This window comes from Belonocnema kinseyi, chromosome 6 (assembly GCF_010883055.1).
Source record: "Belonocnema kinseyi isolate 2016_QV_RU_SX_M_011 chromosome 6, B_treatae_v1, whole genome shotgun sequence".
Taxonomy (NCBI): domain Eukaryota; kingdom Metazoa; phylum Arthropoda; class Insecta; order Hymenoptera; family Cynipidae; genus Belonocnema; species Belonocnema kinseyi.
In genome coordinates, this window is record NC_046662.1 from 92285264 (window position 1) to 92308372 (window position 23109).

At 32.4% G+C, this 23109-nt stretch overlaps 1 protein-coding gene across 1 annotated transcript in view; it reads right to left on the reverse strand.

Moving 5' to 3' along the window:
* Positions 1–23109, reverse strand: part of LOC117175499 — a 135689-nt gene that overhangs the window by 60668 nt on the left and 51912 nt on the right. The window contains 6 exon segments of the mRNA XM_033365206.1: positions 3093–3265; positions 3352–3658; positions 6403–6695; positions 11089–11134; positions 16953–16962; positions 19822–20081. Of these exon segments, the coding sequence (XP_033221097.1) occupies positions 3093–3265; positions 3352–3658; positions 6403–6695; positions 11089–11134; positions 16953–16962; positions 19822–20081 (1089 nt within the window).

Sequence of the window (23109 nt, forward strand, 5' to 3'; positions counted from 1 at the left end):
TCTTGTAGATTGTACGCAATCTATAAAAAATTAAGGAAAATAAAGAGGATTTTCTTCATAAATGTAGCTTTTTAATTTTTTTTTAAATATTTTTTCAAAACTGCGTCTTACTAGAAATAATTTAGGGAAAATACACGTTAGTATCAATAAAATCACTAAAGTTTTGAAATTAAAAAAAGGACCTGAATTTTTTTATTTTATTATCTCCTAAGCTATTTGAATTTTTCAAAGATTATTTTAGGATTTTTCTTTCAAAACGTAAGAGAACATAATAGACTATAATAAGATACTATCATTTTCATCGAAATTACTAACAATAGTTCAAATTCTTCAGATGATTTGACATGATATTGCTCAGATGTAAAGTTTTCAAAAGAAATTACACAATTTTAGTTTCAAAAAGGGAAAAATTGTAAGACACGATCTAAAGAAAATGGGATTGTTCAGCGTCCGTGTGAAAAGACGATATAAATCTTGATTTAGCACATTTAAACGTACTAAAAAGGTATCCGCAGTTTACTGGGGCTATTTGAAAATAAAAGAAGGAGGCGAATGCGAAAATCTTTCGAAGTCGTTTTACGAGCTTAAGACACGTGAGCCGTTAAGATAACCATTAAGGTTTTGGGCATTGAACTCCAATTTTTTTGCAACTCTCTTAGCACATTAGAGAAGGTCCATTAGCTTGAGAAGAATTTTATATAGTTTTCATACAAGGTCTAAGAAAGGTTCTCTTGCCTTTCTTATTTTCCGAGAATATTAATCGGAAAATTTCTTCATTAGATTCTCCGGTGCGGTAGTTACGTGACCTGATTTTAATTAATTTGCTAACTTCGAATCTTATCGTTCACCATAAGTTCGTTTATCACTTCAAACTCCTAAGATGCTAAACGTTCGACTAGCACTTAATTAAAATTATTGAATTTTATAATAAATTATTGATAAATCTATCTGAGGAAAAGTGGTGTAACAAAATGACCCGAAAATCACGCACACACTTTTTTTAAAAACCTGATCGGCTTTGGAATGACTTGAAATTGCTTCGTTTATTGCATTTGAAATTCCAAAATGAAATTCAATGTTAACTTTCAATTTATTTTAAACTGTTAATTCAATTTACGTTTATTATAGTATGTACTGAAATGATTTATTTTTCTTGTAAATATCGATCCTAAATTATGTAATTTAATGAGAAAATAAAGCTTCATTTAATTAAATAAATAAAAACGACACATTTCCAAAAAATTTCAAGAGACTTCGACTAAGTTCAAAGGATTTGAACAGATATTAGGCCGATTGAAGAGGTTACAATGAATTGTATGATATATCGAGGAATGTAAAAAATTTGAAACGATTTCAAATAATTTCTAGATGTACAGCATTTTTTATCGATTTAAAAATATTTGTGGGAATTTCACGAAACTTTTATAGGTTTTAATGGGCTTCAAAGATGTTTAAGAAATTGCTAAGTATTTGACAAGTTTAACGGGTATTCGGAGTATTTGAAACATTTTAAGGGATTCCATAGATTTTCTAAGGATTTGAAGTGATTCAAAAATATTTCAAGGGAATTCGAAGAATGCTTTGAAATTCCATGGCCTTTAAAAGGATTTTAAGCGATTTCCAAGCATTTTTCGGATTTCTAATCATTTTAAAGAACTTAAAGGGTTTCAAAGAGATTTGAGTGAGTTTCTCAATGTTTTTAATAGGTTTTAAAATATTTTACTTATATATTTTTAGACTTCTAATTATTTAAAGTAGTTTCAAAAAATTTCAATATATTTAAGAAAACTGTAACAACCCTAAAGTATTTAAAAAAATTTTAGGATTGTCCAATTATTTCAAAATATTTCCAAGGATTTTAAAAGAATTCAAGATATTCCTAAACTTTTAGAGGGGTATTACAAGGTTTTAAACGGTTTTAATAAATTTCAGAAGTTTCATAGAGATTGTAAAATATTTTTTAATATTTCTTTAAGAATCTAAGGATTTCAAGGAATTTCAATAGGATTAAAAAATGATAGACATTTTAAATGATTTCAAACAATTTACTGGGCTTTAAACACTTTTCAATCAATAATGAAATAATTTTAAAAATGGGAGTTTTAAAAATATCAATTTATATTCGAAGTCGAAAATGGTAAAAAGTGTAATTCAAAGAAAAATATTTATTACTTGTCAAATTTGCAACCTTTCTAGAAATATTGCATGCCATTCGAACCAAAGAATCCGCCGATGCCAAATAACGTTAAAAATCAAATATTGCATAATCATTAATATAATTAATATCCTTCTCATAAAATATTTCTTCTAATATAAATCTTAAATTTTCTCTTTTTTTCAAAAGATTGAAACACTTCTTTATATTATTTGGGGTTTATTTCAGTTTTACTTTTGCTTTCATTTTCTCTGGATCCCTAACTTTTGACAAATTTCTCCAAATTTTTGGGAAAAATGTCTAACTTTTTGAGGAAAATCGCAATGTGAATGAGAGAAGTTCACTGAAGTGCATTAGGAGTTACTTATAGTCTTTTAAATTTTGGGGAATATTCCCTGAGTTTTCTAGAATTTATCAAGTTTTTGGGGGAAAAGTCTCACATTTCTTAGGGAAACGTAGAAGAAAGGTGCTTATATGGGTTCATAATTCACCAATACAAAATATGTTTGCCAATGTGAGATAAGTCTAATGCATTCCGATTTAGAGTACATGGGCAAAAAATGTTTTAACTGGCTTGTTTTTCTCGAATATTTGTTGACAGTAGGTAATCAAATAACCTGTCATTGTGACCAATTGAGACATTATTTTACTTTAAAAACCTTTAATATGAGATGCATGCAATTATAAAGTTTCTAGAACATGTCAATACAATTAAGTCATAGATATGCAGTGATTATAACATATTATATGAAAAAAATTGTAGATATTCCATTTGTCTAACTATGCTTGTCCAATCTGTGGGCACCTCTCTCCTACATTTAAAGTAAAACGTAGAATTTGTCCCAAAAATATTTTTTAAGTATTAGAGCTTATGAGTGAAGTACATAGTTAATTAAAATTTGGCTAGTTATCAGTAAATTGCCAAAAAGATATTCACCATTTTCCTCATTTTCATTAATTGCATTTTCTTTCTTTAGCAGTGTATCAGTAACTGTAATCAGATTAATTCTGGCTATGGTGGCCCTCTTCACTGCATTGCTGATATTCCTAGCTTTACTCAAAGTTGAGAAAACACTTAGCCCTTTATTGTCTGCAAACGTCAGGCTGTATCTAAAAAATGGTTTCGTTGTACAATGTAGCTATAACACATATATCGATCTATAGAATATTATTAATTTATAGATTTTTAATATTACCTTAAAATCTTATCAGATGTAATAAACACCAGCTTTAATCCATTATTATTTCGTTCAATCATTCGCGCTACGTCCTCTGACCAGTTCCACCCCTTCGAGAGGGACTCTACAATTCCATTAGCAGGTGATATCTCCTCTGTTGTTACTAACTTGCAGAACATGGCCAACGAACGCATTTCAGAGTTGTAGATCTCCTGTCTTTTTTTCCAGGACTCAACGTGCCAGGCGTTCTCGTGAGATGAATTGAACAAGTTTCCAAGATAAGGGCGTAAAATTGGCCCCAACGTTTTTCTGTCCTGTTCCATTCCTAGAAAAAGAGAATCCCCTTTGTGATCTTATGCACTTTTAATCATTTTTCGTAGCTGTAGAAAAAAATGCTTGCTAATAACTAATTATTATCACTAATAATTTACAGGTTTTCGCAGGTACATTACACTCTCACTAGATGCCAGCTTTATCGGGCGGTAGGGCAGTATATAGGGTACTTATTAAGAGCCCCTATTCTACGCCTATTGTGATAAAAGAGTGTGGTATAATACATTCTGTTCACAGCATGAAGCTGGTTCACAGTGATGATTTTGTTTTTCATTATTTTAGTAGTCGGAAATAATTAGGGGCTAACCCTTATTCGGAACATTTTTGAAGAGAACGGAAAAACTGTTCATCAAGTACATCTTGGGATAGCCTTTTGAGGAACTTTTTTATATAAATAAAAATAGTAATATTCAATTTTTTCACTTTCTGAAGAAAAGCATGACACGTAGGGCAGATTATACAATACAAGAAGCTAAAAAACTGAAATTTGAATATTAGGTGGATTAGCCCCTTATGGGTTCCGACTATTCATTTTATTTTTGGATAGGTGTTCTATCAGAAAGTGAGAGTTGTTGTCACACTGACGTTTCAATAATCATAGTACGGATAGTCATAGTACGGATAAAACTGTGAAAAACTTCTAGGCATATTGTGTCGGTAATTCTTTATCAGTAAGAATTTAAATTTAATAATAATATCCTTGGAATCAAACCATTTCAAATTGTGTGTATGTGTAAGCCGTAATATCTTGCCTGATATAGGTGCAATTTTATTTCCAATAGAAATCTTGAATACATAAAAAGAAAAATGGGCCGAATTGAATAATTTTCACGTATTTAAAAATAAAAATATTAAATTCCGTTCACCACATGAAGTTGATTTGCAGAGATACTTATTGCATTTGCTTTTTTATTTCTGTCTTTGAAATCCGTTCATTTTTTTAATTAAAGTTTAGAAAGACGTCAGTGTCAAATAAAATTATATTGATAATAATTCAAATAGGAATCAGTTTTAAGTCTTTGAAATAGAAAAATAAAATTAAATTGATAATTGCAGACGGACATTTTTTAAATAAATATATATGATGTTTTAATTGGGTTCTATACTTTCCTTTTCAGTTATTGAGTTTACTGGTTTTATCACTTAAGATGCGTAGAGTGAAGATGCATCCTTTAACCTTTTTGACAATAAATTCCCTGAAATCCTTGAATATTCAAAATTCCTAAAATTCCTTAAATTCTCTGAATTCCGTGAATTCTCAAAATGCCTTGTAACCCCTGAAATCCTTTAAAATCCTGAATCTCATGTATTTTCGAAATTCTCCACATATTTAGAAATTTCGAAATTCCTTGAATTACTTGAATCCTCTAAAATTCCTGAGACCTCCTGAATTCCCTAAAATCCTCGAATTGATTGAATGTCCCGAATTTCTTAGGAATATTATAAATTACTTGAATTCAGAGAATTTCTTAAATTTATAGAAATCCCGGAATTCCTTCAATTGCAACGTTTCTAATTCTTTGGAAATTAGGAAATTACACGAATTCAAGGAATTCAGGTTTTCATCCTAAAAAACTGTTTCAATAGTTATAGAGCAAAACATCCCAAAAAAACCGGGGTTTTCGGCCTCCTTTTTCAAGTGTTGAAGGTTAACCTGTTGCCAAAAAGTGGCCGAAGTTTGGAAAAATCTGAACAAAATACATAGATAATCTTTCCACCATCTTTACTGTAATAAATTTTCCAAAATTCGGAAATATTTAATAATTTATGAATGACGCCTGAAACAAAAGAGCTTGAATACTAATTGACCTAATTGGGGAATCTCACATGACGACTTTGTGTGGATCTTCACTTGGGGTGGTTATTAGAGAGATTGATCTGCAACCTGGGTCGGAGCAGTGTTGCAGAACGAACGTGTTATTTAAATAAATAACACGAAAATTCTGGATTAATATAAACATTTTATATGACTTCTTCACATTACTCCCTTCCCCACCAAGTGATAAGTAAACGAATAAAAATAGTAGACCATTTAATAATGACTTTAAATATGAAGTTTTCAGATGCGTATGAAGTTTAATAATTAAATTTATAATGAAATCATAAATATAAATTTTAATGTCTCTAAATTAATCGGCGTTGTCACGCGGGCACCGCAGCAGGACAAGTGGTAGAAAAAAGTACCCTTTACATGAAATTATCCTTTCTGTTCAGGTCAGTCGACCTGCTTCTGGAATTACTACTGTCATCGAAAGAATCCTTTTTTCTAACCCCTGTCCCGCTGTGCTGCCTACATGCGAAAACTGATTAAAGTAATAAATGTTCAAAATTATATTTCTTGCATAGCAATGATTTTGTTATAAATTCAATCATTACGCTGCACTTGCAATACGAAATTGCACAATTAGAGCTATTAAGAAGCTTCTTATCTTCATTCATTCTCAAAATTCTCAACATTTTCAATGAAGCAGTAAATAAAGAATATCTGCGCATTTTTTCAGATATTTCGTAATATCAACCACCTTCTGAAAAAGGGTAAACAACATTTTTCTAGGATAAATTGATTACGTCGTTGAAGTCGGGAGACTTTAAGCTTTCAGATGCTTTTTATGAAATAATTCAGAGATTTTTTTGAGCGAGTTTCAATCAAAAGAAATGAGGGGCCTCGGCTCTTGACCCCGACTGTAGTTGAATTATGAACGTGTAATTAAAGTGTTACCTAATTAATTTTCTAACCATAATACAGCCATTTCAATAGAGTTTCTGCCATTATAAGATCATTTTCTAGGTCCATGTAGGCCGTCTCTCGATCTCGTCTGACAACGTCAACCAGGATATCTACAGAACGTTCGAAATAAGCAGTAGCACTTTCTCGTCTTCGCTCCTCAAGAGAACGACGTCTCACACGTTTCCTTTTTCGGCGATCCATCACAGCGAAAATCTGGTCTCTCGCCTGTTTGAGCACCAAAGTTAGAACGTATACGAGATTGTCTATTGGCTCCTGCAAATGAGACGAGGATACAGGAAAACTAAAAAAGGAAATGCTGTCGCAGGAACCCTGACAAATAAAAAGAAAAGGTAATCAAATATTAACGTTGATTAATATAATTAATTAAATATTGATTAAATCATTTCTTGTACTTAAACTAAGAAATTAAAAAAGCGCTTCCGCATTAAAAAGGTCCTTATGGTCATTATAAGAGCGTGCATAAATTATGTACCTAGTCATTTGGGATTCATTTTTACAAACGTACAATACATTTTATAACTTTTGGAAGGCCTAAGACATTTCGTAGATCAACTCTTTATTTTTTACGCAAAATTTCCCATTTTTCTTACCTCACATTTTCCAAGTATTGAAAATGAACTTCAATGTTTATTTAAGCTATAATTCTTTGATGTATAAATGATCAAATTTTCTATTTATTACAGGCTTCACAGTCTTTGCCCTTTTTCTGATTTTACATTTAAATGTGAAATGATTCACATTTAAATGTGAATATGACTTGCATCAAGTGTGACTGGCCACACATAAAACGCACTTGAATTTTGCAAATTTCTTGTGGACTTCAAATTTTTCCAAATAAGAGATACATATGACTTGCCGAAAATATAACTTTCTGGCAATGTGATTTGCCGCACTTTCACCAATGAGACTTGACGCAATCTGACTCGCCATTTGAAATTTTTATTTTTATTGTCAATTCATCCCTTTTTGAAGCAATTCCCTCTATTACGGATAAAACTACAACTGTCTGGTCGAAAGTTGGACTGCTTTGCTAAGAAATGTTTTCAGTGTTTGTGTGTTTGTGTGTTTCATTCTAATGTTGTGGGTACGTGAAAGTATCCATTTCACCATCATGGTACGAAGGAGACGTGGCTGCAAGCATTATGACTCGCATTTCGCCATCACATATGCCATCATAAATTGTTAGCAAAATGCGACGTACATGTGACGCACATGTAAAGGCACCATAAAAACAAATAGCTATCCAAAATCTTTAAAAATTAATGTTAATAACATATTATTGACTTTTTAAATCAATAAGTGTTGAATTTCTAACCAAAATTTAACAAAAATCTCCGTAGTCTTCAAAATTTATATTTAAATGTTTAAATATAATAAGTAAATACATCCAAAATTTTATTATTGAAATGAAACATCTTAGGTCTCGATGCGGCATTTTGTACGAGAAATAAATCCGTAAGAACCGTCAAGCCACGCTCCAGCAAGCTCGCGGCCTGAGCACGCGTATTCATGGAATTCAAGGAATTTGTGGACTTCATGAAATTCATGAAGTTCACGGAATTCGTGGAATGCATGAAATTGATGAAATTCAAGGAGTTGATGGAATTCGAGTATTTTACCGAATTCATGGAATTTATAGAATTCACATAATTCTAGGAATTCACAGAATTTATGAAATTTATAAAATAGGGTCATCTACAAAAATTTGGTTTGCCTAATAGTTAAGTTTTTTATAAACTTTGACTCTTAAAGAATTCCAATGTGAAATAAAAACTTAATTATGTTAATTTCATAATATATAAGGATTTGTCACAAAGTGACAAAATATCAACGAGGAATGTCGATTTTCTAAACGAAACTGTGGCGCCCAGATGACTAAAAACACATGATGTGACGTAACCCGCCGTAAAAGGCGATGAAAATACATTGTCAGTTTGATAAAAAAAAACCAAATAATTAATCATCGACAGTTTTTCACTGAAAGGGATTATTTTTAAGCAGTGTCAGTGTATGCCTAGGTACGTGAAAGCCAGTTCGGATAAATTGCCAAAAGTGATTACACTTGTGATAAGTGATTTTTTTGCGAAGCATTCCAATTTCAGCGTTGTCGATTCTCGAGGAGTAAACGCAAAAAAAAAAGTAATTGGGATGAACGATGTTCACCCTTTGAAACATTTATTTATATTTATTAAATTTATTATTATGAAATACGTGGTTTTTTTATGAGAAACATTTTCTAAACAAAATTATGTATAAAAACAAAGTTTAACGTTTTTATTAATACAAGACCTCAGAATGAATAAAAGGTGTGACTACACCGAAAAAAATATGTAACTATATTGGTTCAATAATACCTTGAACTAATACAATTCGCACAAATTAGAACTCAGTAGGTAAAAAAGTCGAACTGGATCTCTTCATTTAATTTGTAATTTTATGAGTTTGAGTATAGAACAGACGCTATAGCAATACCGAGCTAAATCGATTAAGTAAGTATTGAAATGGAGCAGTTCTTCATGTAAAACTCGTATCGCTCATAAGTTAATTATCAGCTGTTTTAAACATCGGAACAGATACTGTTCCACTTTTGTATCGGGTACGTAACGAAATTTGAATCACAGTGTGTCGATATAGATATACTCGCTATAATTCGCTCCGTTCGACTCTACTGGTTCGAATGACGACGAACAGCGAGGATGCAACGAATCTGTAACGTTTAAATTTGAGAGCACGCGAGATTTGTTATTTAAATAATTATTCTTTAATTTTTCCCAACACATATTGCCCGGCCCCTCAACTCAGCGCAATGCTCATGTGAAGCTCCTAAGTTACAGATTCGTTGGATCCTCGCTTTTCGTCGTCATTTGAACCAGCAGAGTCGAACGGAGCGAAGCATAGAGAGTATATCTATATCGACGCACTGTGATTCAAATTTCGTTAGGTACCCAATACAAAAGTGGAACAGTATCTGTTTCAATGCTTTAGAACAGCTGACATTCAACTTATGAACGTTGCGAGTTCTACATGAAGAACTGCTCCATTTCAATACTTACTTAATCGATGTAATTTCGTATTACTATAACATCGGTTCTATACTCAAACCGATAAAATTACAAATTAAATGAAGAGATCCAGTTCTACTTTTTTACCTACTGAGTTCTAATTTATGCGAAGTGTATTAATTCCAGGTATGATTGAATTAATATAGTTACATATTTTTTCCGGTTTAGCCATGCATGTAAATCATCTATTACAGGCAAACCATTTTTTCAGCTTCTTGACAATCGAGTTGAGAAGTGTATACAGAGTAAAAGTTTATCAATGTAAAACTACGTATCGCAAGCGACCCCCCCCCCAATGTGGCTCATTGTAGTATTTCAGTGGCCCCCTCTGGAGAGGCTACGTAGTTTATGGACGACCCCTAAATGTAACACGGATTGATTTTACATGAGTTTAGAGCTCACATACAACCCGGCAACTCGAAACTTTCAAATATCTCGAAAAACAGGCCCTTTATGAAAAAAAGTCATAAATCAAAATTTAATCACTCTGAGGAGTACATAAACTAATATTAAAATCGGTTCCCCCACACCGCCCCCTAGGGGTCGGGGTGGGGGCAAGTTCGAATTCTTAAATGGGAACCCCTATTTTTTATTGCATATTCGGATTCTTTGGATAAAAATGTGTATGATTTGTCTAAAACATTTTTCTCGTTTCGCGATAGATGGCGCTGTAATCGACGAAATTCAATTTTTCTTTATTTTACTGTTACTGAGAGTGCACGCTTACGATTCTGCAATACTCGAAATTAGTCTTCAAACAAACTAATACTTTTAGCGTAACCCAGGAACAACGACATGGACGTAGCCGTTTTATGTTCCCTGCGGGATGCTTGATTAACGTGAGCCCCCTTGCCTCTCACGATTAGGGGTGCTTGATTAACGTAACTCCCCTCGCCTCTCACGATTCGAGGTACTGAGGGAATCATCTTTTAATTAAATTAAGTGCTCAAAATAATGACCTTCGGCCTCAATGCGCTTATTAATCCGTAATTCAAATGAACTTGCACAACGGAGAAGTGTTTCTTCTTGAATCTCAGCACATGCACTTGTAATTCGGTCAATCATATTCTCACGTATTGTTGGTTTTTCTTTGTACACTTTGCCTTTCAGATAGCCCCACAAAAAGAAATATGGTGAAGTAAGGTCTGGCAATCTTGCAGGCCAATTTATTGGACCGCCTACACCAATCCAGCGAACATTGAAATCACGATCAAGAGCTTCTCGTACTACAGCTGAATAGTTTGCCGGACAACCATCATGTTGAAACCATTTAAGCTGCCTTCGATCATGTGGAGACCGATCATTTTGCTGCCAATTTTTCCACACCATACGTTGACAATCCATGGACGCTGGTGTTCGACTTCACGAAGCCACTGCGGATTTTCAATACTCCAGTAGTGCATGTTGTGTGGGTTAACTATTCCATGGTCCGCAAAAGACGACTCGTCAGAGAATAATACATGACGAAAATGTTGAGCTTTTGTTGTATTTGTTCACGTGTCCACTGAGAAAAAGCTACCCGATTTTGGAAATCAACGCCATGAAGTTCTTGATGTAAAGAAACATGATACGGATGAAATTTATTACATTTTAAAATTTTCCAAGCACTACTCTGAGACATTCCGGAATCATGAGCAATTATCAAAATTTCTTCTAGCTTCTCCACGCACCAGAACTATTTTAATTTTTTCTCGTACGGTTAGATACTCCATTTTAAAGTAGTATTCGGAATAATCTTTGATCTAACTAAAATGAGTTTTGTCTTAAATGTATTTTTTATAATTTACTGTATTTAAGGAAAGAATAAAGTAAACACTTTCGTAATGTTTCAATAGTCTCCGCTGACCTCAATCTACAATAATGCCAAAGCTAAAATTTACGAATATTTAGGAAACACTGTTAATGTAAACGTATTACTTAATAATTACTTCTCAAAAACGAACATACGGGGGCGGCGTGGGGGAACCGATTTTAACATCAGGGTATGTACTCAGAGTGATTAAATTTTGAATCATAACATTTTTTCATAGAGTGCCTATTTTTCGAGATATTTGAAAGTTTCAAATTTAAAAAATCAACCTGTATAACACCGTTGAAAATCAGTCGATTAAAAATTTTATGTTATAAAAAAAATGCGTATTTTATATTTATATATAGAAAATAAAAAATTTGCTTAACCATGAAATGATCTTCGCAACTATTTATTTTTGACTTCAAAGATGTTGTTTCAAAAAATCGAAAAAAAGCCTACTTTTTTGCTATTTTCTGAAATTCATGGTAAATTTCTCGACTTTTGACCTGTAATGTGCGATATACATAAAGCAGAATGTATGTTCAATATATTAAACCAATAATATATAAGGAATGTTGATATTAAAATCATTCTTATTGATTTTCGAATTACAAGAAAATATCTGAAAGTGATATATTGCAATTTATTTCACAAGAAAATTATTTTCGGTCTCTAAATAAGGTAAAAATGTTTCGTTATAATGTTATAATGTTATAATGTCATTAAATTATCAAAGTATTACCAATAACCTACTTTTATGTTGATTCCTGACATTACGCAGTTTTAATTCATTCGTCCTATTTTAATTTCGGAACAAAATCCTTTTTCGTTTCAAAAATGGGCAAGCTTTTCCGACTTTCAAATCTTGATCGGATGATTTCATCTCTAACTTCAAATGAGTAAGCTTGCCGAGATGCGGATGTGACTTCTTTCACACACTCTTCCACTACGCGAGTATGGCATGGAAGATGAAAAGTGTTTTTGAAAATAAGATGAGTTACGTCCTTCGTTGTGAATTCGGTGAGATTTTCAATTGTTATCGATCAAGTTAATGGCGGTTCTGAAATTTTGCACTTCTCCCAGTCGATGAGTTCTGTGTAGTCCTTTGCGTCAAAATTCAAATTTCCTGAATTTTTATTTCCCAGTAGATTGTCTTGCGGAAATTATTCGAGACACTGCAAGCTTGCTGATTTTCTTCCTTTCGTCACATAGCATAGCGAGAAGAAGATTCACTGGGTGAGGAAAGTAGGCATTATTTTGTATTACTTTTTAAATACATTCGGCGAGATCTTCCTTCAGGTACGCACTCAAAGAAATGTTTTTCCAGAGATGTTTCAGGGCTTCTTTATTAGATGGTTAACACTTAATTTCGAATCACTTTGGGACATATACTTTCATGATGAATTAAACTAAAACTCTGAACTTAAATGATGGATTCTCTGTCCCAATGTAAGTTCGAAAAGTTCTACACATCTTGTTCAACCATCTAGCGTGTGATAATTTCCCATTAGGACCAGAAGTTCCTCCATTAAGTTTTATAAACAAAGCTTTACATTGCAGCTTATTAACATGGAGCTGACAGACAATCCAGTGTAGCGGTTTACCCAATTCTAATCCAGGCAATCGAATTATACCTGCATGTTTACCAGTGTTGATAGGACAGCCATCAAAACCCACACAATCTAGATTGGAGGTTTTAATTTATTTGTCAAAAAAAAACTGAATGATATTATATGTAATCGTTTTTGCTTCTGAAGAAGATGAGGATATCTGTCCTAAGTAAGTACTTCCTGATTCTTGAATTAGAAAAGTATGATCTTCTCGTTTTGTTGTTTGCCGTCTTTTTCCTTTACTTGTTCCATCCATTACTTTTGTTTCGTCTTTTCTTCCATCGAAGTAAAAAGCCTTTATTTCTGAAGTTGATGACGAGTTTTTCACCTTCAATGTTCACCTTTTAATGCTTTCTTTGGAGAACTTCTTCACTTTGATCGTAGAGTACATCAGTCATCAAACGCTTCAATTGTACTTCATGATGATATAATTGTTCTGAATCATTTTTCGGAGGAGATCTAAATGATTTTCTCATTCGCCGGGAAGATCGCTGATCTAAGAGAAACACTCTGGCAGTTTTAGAAAGATCTATCTCACAAATGCATAAAGCATTATCACACTTACAAGCCGCAATATAAAATAAATTTAAATTATCTGCACTAAACGCATTTAATTTGCCTTTGTACCAGGATTGATCTTTATCTCTTCCATACGACTTTTTCAATTTCTTAAACTCATCTGGATCTACTTTAACGATCTTTGCGATTCATGGTTCTGTAAGAATTAGGATGGAGACTCTATTCCATATATCCTGCAGCCTTCTGAAAACTAAACGCGAAATATCAGAAAAATTTGGGTATCTTTTAGATTCTTTTCAGTTCGAATTTTTTCGCATTCGAAAAAATATTATCTCATTATATCAAAGTGTGTATGTAATGTGCGGTTACTTAACTCACTGTATTTTCCAATGATTGAACATTCGCTTAACAAATCCATGTCTCAAACTCAAACCACTAACAAATTCCCATATGATGTTTACTGAATATAATGCATAAAAAGAAAGGCTGTTTAAAATTCGAGTTTTACAGCTGTCTTATAACATACTCGTGATTACACAGTCAACACTGAACTGAATTCTTTGTCTGAAAAAGCGGTTAGGAAAAACAAAAAGGAAACCAAAGCCTGGTCAGCTGTGGTGCACTGATAAAATGTAAATAAAACCTTAATGGCCTTAAAAATTGCAGTGAACCACACTGTAAAAAAATTTCTGGTAGCTTTACTACTTTCAGGGTAGGTCCGATTATTACCTACTGCCAAAGAAACGTTTTCACTGACAATAAGGAATATCCACTTTCAGTATGGAATTTAACTTTTAGGTTATTTAAGTTTCCAGATAGATTCTGTAAAATTACGAATGCATTATGAATTTTAGGTGATTGTATTCTAACCAAAAATATTCATGTTTTTATTCAACATCTTAACTTTAGCATCTACGTGAGAAATGTGAGTACTGGTAATTTGACTAGAAATTGTAAATTTCCCGTTCAAATAAGGAATATAGCAGAAAGCAGTTTTTTTTTTAATTTAAAATTACGTTGGAAAAAGGAATTTTTAACAGTTTCTGTACTTTTACCAGCGCCACAAAGGAATAGTAAGGGGACCTAACTCCGCTTCCCCACTTGGCAATAGAAACATTACCGTAAGTGATATGCACATTACAGGAAGATCTTAAATTTTCGTGCGCAGGTGCGCAGTAGTCCTCTTCCTGTACGTGGAAAAGTGTGCGAGTGAGAAAGTTTGTAAAGTTGACGTAAGTTAGAGAGGTTATGTTTGTTTATTTTGACGCAGGTGGCAAAAATTTTCTATTCTGAGCGATGAGGTGTCAAGTGCCAGGTTGTGGTGCAAGTTATACGCCGCAGAAGGCGAATACACTTTCCTTTTTTAAAGCCCTCACTGTTAACTATGAAATTGAAAAAAATCTCGTTCTAAATTTTAATCCGAAATCTTAGCAAAGGACCCCTGAGTGTCGGTTACTCTATTGATATAGCCTATCTGCTTGTTATTTATGATCGAATTCTTATTTCAATTTCAGCCTCTCTGCTAGTTATTTATGATCGTACTTTTATTTCAATTTCGGAAAGGACATTTTAAAGCCTTCAAAACATTTAAACGAGCTACCTGGACCTTTAAATATATCTACCTGAGTGCCTGTGGTGAATTTCTCAAAGCTTCTCAGAGCGTTGAGAATCTTTAGCATATGCTCTGAAATTTCTATCGGTAGGGCGCTTCATTATAATATCACATTATTTGCAATTATCCGTGCTGATTAAAATGTATACATGCTTATAAATACGTAATTTACCAATTTCCAAACTGAGTCACCTCACAATAGCTTCTAATGAAATTATAATATTTTTCATGTTTACGTTTCGAAAAACTTGAAACTTTTCAATCAAGTTATATTGCATCCATTATTTCTTTATCATATTTATCAAATTTAAAAGGTACTTACCTATTCTTTTCCTTCTCAAAATCTGTTCACACATTTTTCAAACAAATACTGTTCATATATTCATATCGTGTATCTTTCGTATGCTGATCAACAAAAGAACATAACCTCTCTAGCTTACGTCAATTTGACAAACTTTCTCACACCCACACTTTACCATGTACAGGAAGAGGACAACTGCGCACCTGCGCACGAAAATTTAAGATCTTCCTGTATTGTGCCTGCCACTTACGGTAATGTTTCTATTGCCAGTTTCAAGTAGCTTCCCACGGACAGGTGGATCTCCTTATTATTTCTTCGTGACCAGCGTAAACAAATTCAACACTCTGAAAGTCACAGATTCACAAGCAGAAACTGTACTTTTACAACGCCTTGCTATATTGTCAGTCTAAAAGTGGTAAAGTTACAAGATTGGTTGGAACTTCTAGTATGCAAGTTGCATTCACCCTATAATCAGAATAGTAAAATTGCACCAATTTTTTTTTGTAATTTTACCATTCTATGTGGTAGGTTTATTCTTGAAACTACGAATTACTTCGGTTCAAAAATTTAACAGGATGTCCAAATGGAAACTAATGTGAGAAATCAGCATAAAAGTAATACTTTGATAATTGAATGACATTATAATAAGATAATATATATGTTCCGACTATTTTTTTATTTGATTTGATTTCATAATTTATGAAAATAGCGAAAAATTTAATTCTGGGTTTTTTTTAATCCTCTACTTTATTCTGTCCAGATGAAAACGATTCAAATTACCTTCTCACTGTTCAAGTGTAAATCTAGGTACACTCAAAAATATTTCGACCTTGTTTAGATACCGAAAATTAATTTTGTTGTGAAATGAGGGGCAATATATAGTTTTGAGCTATTTTCTTGTAATCCAAAATCAATAAAAATGATCTTAATATCGACACTCTGCATATATTATTGGTATAAAATATTAAAAATACATTCTTATTAACGTATATAAAACATTTCATGGTCAAATAATCGAAAAAATTGCCGTAAATCTAAGAAAATAGTCGACTTTTTTCGATTTTTTGAAACTTTAAAGTCAATTAAGGAGGGTAAAAAATATTTTAATGAAATTATCGCTAGACTGGTATGAATCGACTTGCTTTAAACTATTTTTATTGATAATTTAGATCTCAACCAAAAATATTGTGTCGTTCAAATTTGAAGAAGTGCATAGTTTTTTGTGATTTATAGCTATATCTACGATGCGGATGTAGAAGGAATTTTTTTTTATTAAACTATAGGGGAGTGTTTTTGACTCGGGTTTTCAGCATTTTTGAATTCTTCAATAAAATCGCCACATGTTGGTATGATGCAAAAAAGAAAAAAATTGCATAATTGTTAACAAATTGTTGAAATCTATGAAAGTCATAAGTCGAGGGGTACTGTGCAATCAAAAGGGCCTAAGTCACCGCTCCTTAACATTACAGTTTCGTTTATAAACCACGTGGCTTTTCGTAATAAATAAATTACGAAAAACTGCAATCGGGACATTTAAGAAGAAAGTGCTCTGACTATTTTCGTATTAAAATCAACGCGCTGTGGCGAAAATTGGCGGAGTAAGAGAGGATAGCAGGAAAAGCAGATTTTTATTCCGCAAACAACAAGTATCCTAAGAGTTAACGTGCACGGATATTTGAGTTATATCCTTTAATTCAACAGTGCCCCTCGAATTGAGCCCCGTCTTAACTTCTGTGGCTCATACCACAAATAGTAGTGCTTTTATATACAACCGTGTTGCAGTAAAAGAAAGCATTTTCTTAATTAAAATTTTTTTAAATGAAAAAATCGCTAAATGCGAAGGTTTTTTTTAAGTCCTGTGAAATGTTGAATTTGGCGATTTGGCCCTTTAGATTTCTCCGCCTTCACATACTTTTTACTTACTGCTTTTTAAATAAAATTTTAAACAAATTAATCACTTTTCTTTCCCTTCGTAATAATAATAGTTATATAAATATAAATTTATAAGATTGCTAATGAAAAACCAAAACGTGCATATTGTACGCATTGACCCGCATATATACTTGCGAATACGCCAACATTTCGCAAGTATTTTGTTATCTGAGAAGAGTAATCATTTTAGTGAAAAATTAATTTTTTTTCATTGAAAATTGAACTACAATACAAGTTCCATATAATAAAAGTTTCGTGGATTGCCTCGCACTGGCTTTGTTACTTAATCGGTACCGTCCAAACGTAAACAGTTAGTGCCGCACTGCGGCCCTCCGAGGCTACAATCGCAACTATGTCTCGTCCAGTCATCTGAGAAACTACATGTGCAGTGGTCATACTTTTAGGAATTGCAAACCCGGACTGGTTACTATGGGACCTGGAGCGTATTTTGTTGAAGAATGTTTTTTTCTTGGTTAGAAATGAATTCCTTAACCTTAAATGTGAACAGTTCGTTTTTGGTGGAAAATAAATATTTTTTAGTTGAAAATTCAACTATGTGGAGGAAATCTCAAGTATATTGTTGAAAATTCGAGCTTTTTGGTAGAAAATTAAACCTCGTAGTTTAAAAATTTGACTATGTGGTGGAAAAAGTATGTATTTGTTGCAACTTCTTCTTTTTTGTAACAAATCAATTTTTCTGTTAAAAATGAAACTGTTTTCTTGAAAAATAATTTATTTGAATTGAGGATTCAAGTAGTTTGTCAAAAAATCGTCTTGATTCATTAAATTCAACTTTTTTAGTAGAGATTTTATTATTTTAAGGTTGAAACATCATTTAGGGTAGAGTAGGGTTAAAAGTGCCGTGGGGAAAAAGTGCCACATATAATGTGGAACTTAAATTTCTTATATATGTTTTATGCAAAAACCAAGAAAGTACCTAGTTTACTTTATGTACAGTGTTATGAAAAATCAACTTTGATCACCTTTTACCCCTTCCTAAAAATTATTTATTTTTATGTTATCGAATGTGGCACTTTTTTCCCATGACACTTTCAACCCCACTCTACTCTATTTAATTTTTTTACCTTTCTAAAGGTTAAAAACTCCACTCATTGTTTGAAAGCTAAACTACTTTCTTATATACTCATGTTTTTATCATTGTTTAAAAAAAATTTTACGTAATTTATGCACGATCTCTACGAAGTTACTTACCGGGTCATAGACCCTGATAATGTGGTTTTGAAAAACCACATTTCGAAAAAAAAGACGTCTAAAGTTGGAAAGAACGGTAAAAGCGCACGTGTTATACTCTTTTTTCAAACATGAAATATATCTACTTCCCGCTTCTTTCTGGATATTACTTTTGTACCAATAGATTTAGCATAGGTTCTCGTCTGATCCCCAAGTCAAATCCAAAAATTATTTGCTTTTGGAAAATAATCGAAAACTACGATTATCCGACGGCAAATAATTTTTAGCACGAGGCAGCTAAAAATAATCCGTGGTCGATTAAATGTATTTTTTCAATTGGTTGTAGCGTTTTTATTTAACTTCAGATTAATATATTCTCAAGAATTTACTGTAATAGCAATGCTATTCCTTGAATTATGTAAACCATTTATCCAATGTTTTATACTTTTTAATACGTTGCCATTTTATTCTGATGGCACTCTTCTGGTGGGAAGTGAAAATTCACATTTTAAGTCTGTCCGATCAGTCGTCGAAGGACATTATTGAGAAATTCATGAAACAGTATTTTCCAAACATTTTTAGTCCAAGACATTTTTTATTAATACCATGATTATTTTTAAATTATAATAAAAATGTTAGAAGTTTCAAACTTTTTCGTAATGAACATGTAATCCTGACAGTAATTGTTACCAATTATCATAGACAAAAAAAATACGATTAGCTTAATTTCAATATATTGGTAAAACGCATGAACTTGCTTATTTATTTCAAAGTTTATACCCAAGTCTTCCATGTCAACAATATACTGACCTGGTTACGAACAAAACTTTTTATCAAAACACCTAAAATATATTTTCGATGAAAACTAAGAAAATTAATCATCAGCAGTTTTGAAGCCAAGGCCTTGGAGAAACGAAAAAACCAGTGAAAGAATTGTGAAAGCAATTTTTAGCTCATTAAAAAATAATAATCTGTCAGCGAACCAAATTTTCATTGGTATTTCAAAAACACAGTTCGAAATTTTTTCATTAATAAATAGAAAATAAATATTCAGAAGGCTAGTTATAAAATTCATTTATAATGTTGCTACTTATAAAAAAAATACTAAAGAATTTTCTAATAATTCTGTTCATAAAATCTACATCGTATTGATTTTCCATAAGGGTTTTGATCCAGTTCGCAAAACGCTGAAACTGGCATGCAAATTTTACTACTTTTTCGTGATTAAATGAATAAGTTAATTAGTTTGTAAACATTTCTCATAACCTTTCTCGTCTCTCTTGTAAAATTTCGCTATAGATATCTATCAATATTCATAAGTTAATAACACTAAAATCAGATTAATTACCATTATTAAACAAATAGATCAAACCTGCAGAGAAGCAACTTTAGCTCGTAACACCTCTTTTATTACTAATCCCAGATACTGCAATTGCCTTGAACTATATCCAAAATATCCTCCCATAGTTCCCCTTGGAATAGAGGTCATTACTCTTTGCCATCGAGAAATAAGTTCATTTTCCATAACGTCAGTTGGATTTTCAGCACCGACAGCCATATTAGTCGACTGCGCATTCAAAAGTGTCAAATATGCTTCTACCAATTTCGAATCTGAGACGTAAGAATCTTCATGATGAAGGATTCCTCCTTGAATTAAAAAAAAAAAACTAAAATTAATAGTGTCCAAATTTTTAAATATAAATTTGATTCCAATTTTAATTTTCTATATTATAATTTTATTGGTTTTATATTCAAATTAAAAAATTTTAAGAACAAATTTTATACTAAAAAATAATTTAATACGTAAATTTTTTTCAAATCAAAACCAACTGAATAGAGTGGTACGCAATCGTTCGGAAAAGAAAATAAGCTATTGCTGATTCAGATTAAATTAAAATCTTAAATTTCATCTGCAACTCAAGCTGAAACAGAAAAATCCAAATAAATTTAATGAAATAAACAATTTTAACATAAAAAACACCTTTTCAGTTATACGCTTAGATGAGTCCTTCGAAATTCGCAAGTAATTAATAATGGGCCTATTTTTGTCGATTTCATAATTCATTGTTTAAGGGTTTTATGAATTTTTAAATTGGCTATACGAGTGTGCGTAGGGTACATTCTTAAAATAGCTAATAGATTGTATTAAGAATTTAAATGTATTTTCTGCCACGTGTTATGCTTGAACCTTCCTTAATTAAAAAATGCACACTTCGATTACGATCCCATTCTGGAAGGCAATTTTCTGAATCATAAAATCCACACATTAAATTTTATTATCCATAAATAAGAGATATGAGATACTAAACCAAATGAAATAATTTAAAATGCTATCGATTTCACATAAGAATATAAAACAAAATTATCACGTACTTTTTCTTTTTTAAAAAACAAGATTCTCGATTCTCTTGAAAAATACAAAAATTCCCCGTTTGGCCCCTTTCTCTCAAATAAAGCTTTATCTTTGAACCTCTGTCGTACATTTTTCCGGAAAGGAGCCTTGAATTGGGGAAATAAGAATGTTTTCCTTCCTTGTCGTAAATAAGCGCCGTGTTTTTAGGACGATTGTTTTGTAGCTATTCAACACACACGATCTAAGGAAATTTAACTTTTTCAAGATAACGTTCACTTAGATACATCGGATTATTTTAGAATAGTACTTGGATTAAAATCTACTTTCAAACAAATAAATTAAATCATAAAGAAATTTTGAATTTTCATATAATTAGATTTCTTTTTAACCCTAGAACGATCCACATAGCTGGCTCATCCTCTAGCCATGCACCGGGGTTGTACGCTACCCCAAACTTTTACCGTGGTCACTTACACCAGCCCCCCCAACTCTCAATTTTTGGATTTTCTATAGCCCACTAAATTGCATCCCATATGCGCTCAAATGCGCCACCGATTAAAATTTTGGCACCATATTGATAACCAAGTTATGAGCGATCGAAATGGGGGGGGGGGGGTTGGCCTGAATTTTCTAAACTAATAACATTTTTCCAAATTCATCATACTTATCTTTCATAACTTCAAATGCGCTCAAATGCGCCACCACTAAAAAATGTTGCACTAGCTAATTAACAAAGATATCATAATTTGGAAGCGGGGCCAGTGTAACGCAGGTGTTAAATCCTCAACAGTGATGTGCAATATAAAGTTGAGGACATGGATTCTTTCATCTTCAATTGCGCTCATATGCGCTATATATTTTTTTTAATTTTGAAAATTGCCCCAGATATGGAGGTAACAAAATTTTACGAAGTGATGGCCAACAAAATAAAAAGCTTGCAATCCGCATTGATAAAGGGAGTTTCCTATGGGGTTTCAAATGCGCGCATATGTGGCATAACATTTTTTGCAAATCTTTATAATTTCCTGAAATATGGAGGTAACAAAATGTTGAGAAGTGATGACCACCCAAATTAAAATTTTGCAATCCGCATTGAGGAAGGGAGTTTTCTATGGGGATTTTAATGCGCTCATATGCGCCATAAAGAAAAAATGTTGCACCACATTGATAACCGAGTTATCAGCGATCAAATTGGGAGGGGGGGGAGGCTGGCTTCATTTTTCTAAACTAATTCAATTTTTTTCAAATTCATCATACCTATCTTTCATAGCTTCAAATGCGCTCACATTCGCCATTTTCAAAATTGACAAAAAACTATGATCAACCCCCTCATTTCCAATTTTTAACGATCCATCACCCGATGATATATCTAAATAACTTAAATTGCTGTATAAAAATTTATAATGACCTCTTTGGATAGGATTTCAAATGCGCTCATATGCCTCATTATCGAAATTGACAAAAAACCATAATCAACCCCCTCATTACCACTTGTTACGATCCACTATTCAATCTTGTCTCCAAATAACTTCAATTGCAAAATAAAAATTGATAATGATCTCTTCGCCTAGGATTTCAAATACGCCTACATGCGCCATTTTTGTAATTGAGAAAAAACCATAATCAACTCCCTCACGACCACTTGTTACGATCCCCTATTCAATTACTATGTAATTAAATGTATGTAAGTATGTCTCCAAATAACTTATTGCAAAATAAAAATTTATTATTATCTCTTCGTCTGGGATTTCAAGTGCGCTCATATGCGCCACTTTCAAAATTGACAAAAAACCATAATCTCCCCCCTCATTTCCACTTGTTACGATTCACTATCCGATGATATCTCCAAATAAATTAAATTTCAGTATAAAAATTTAGAATTGTGAGGGTGGTTGATTATGGTTTTTTGTCAATTTTGAAAGTGGAGCATATGAGCGCATTTGAAATTCTGTCTGAAGAAATTATTATCAATTTTTATATTGCAATTTAGGTTATGTGGAGATATCACTGGGTAGTTTATCGGTAGCAAGTGTTAATTGGGGGGTAGATTATTGTTTTTATTAATTTTGAAAGTGGGGCATCTGAGCGCATTTGAAACCCTATAGGAAAGTCACTTTATCAATGCGGATTGAAAACTTTTTATTTTGTTGGTCATCACTTCATAAATTATTGTTACCTCCATATCTTGGGCAATTTTCAAAATTAAAAAAAAATTATTGCGCATATGAGCACATTTAAAGACGAAAGAATCCATATCCTCAACTTTATATTGCACATCACTGTTGAGGATTCAACACCTGCGTTACACTGCCCCCCCCCCCC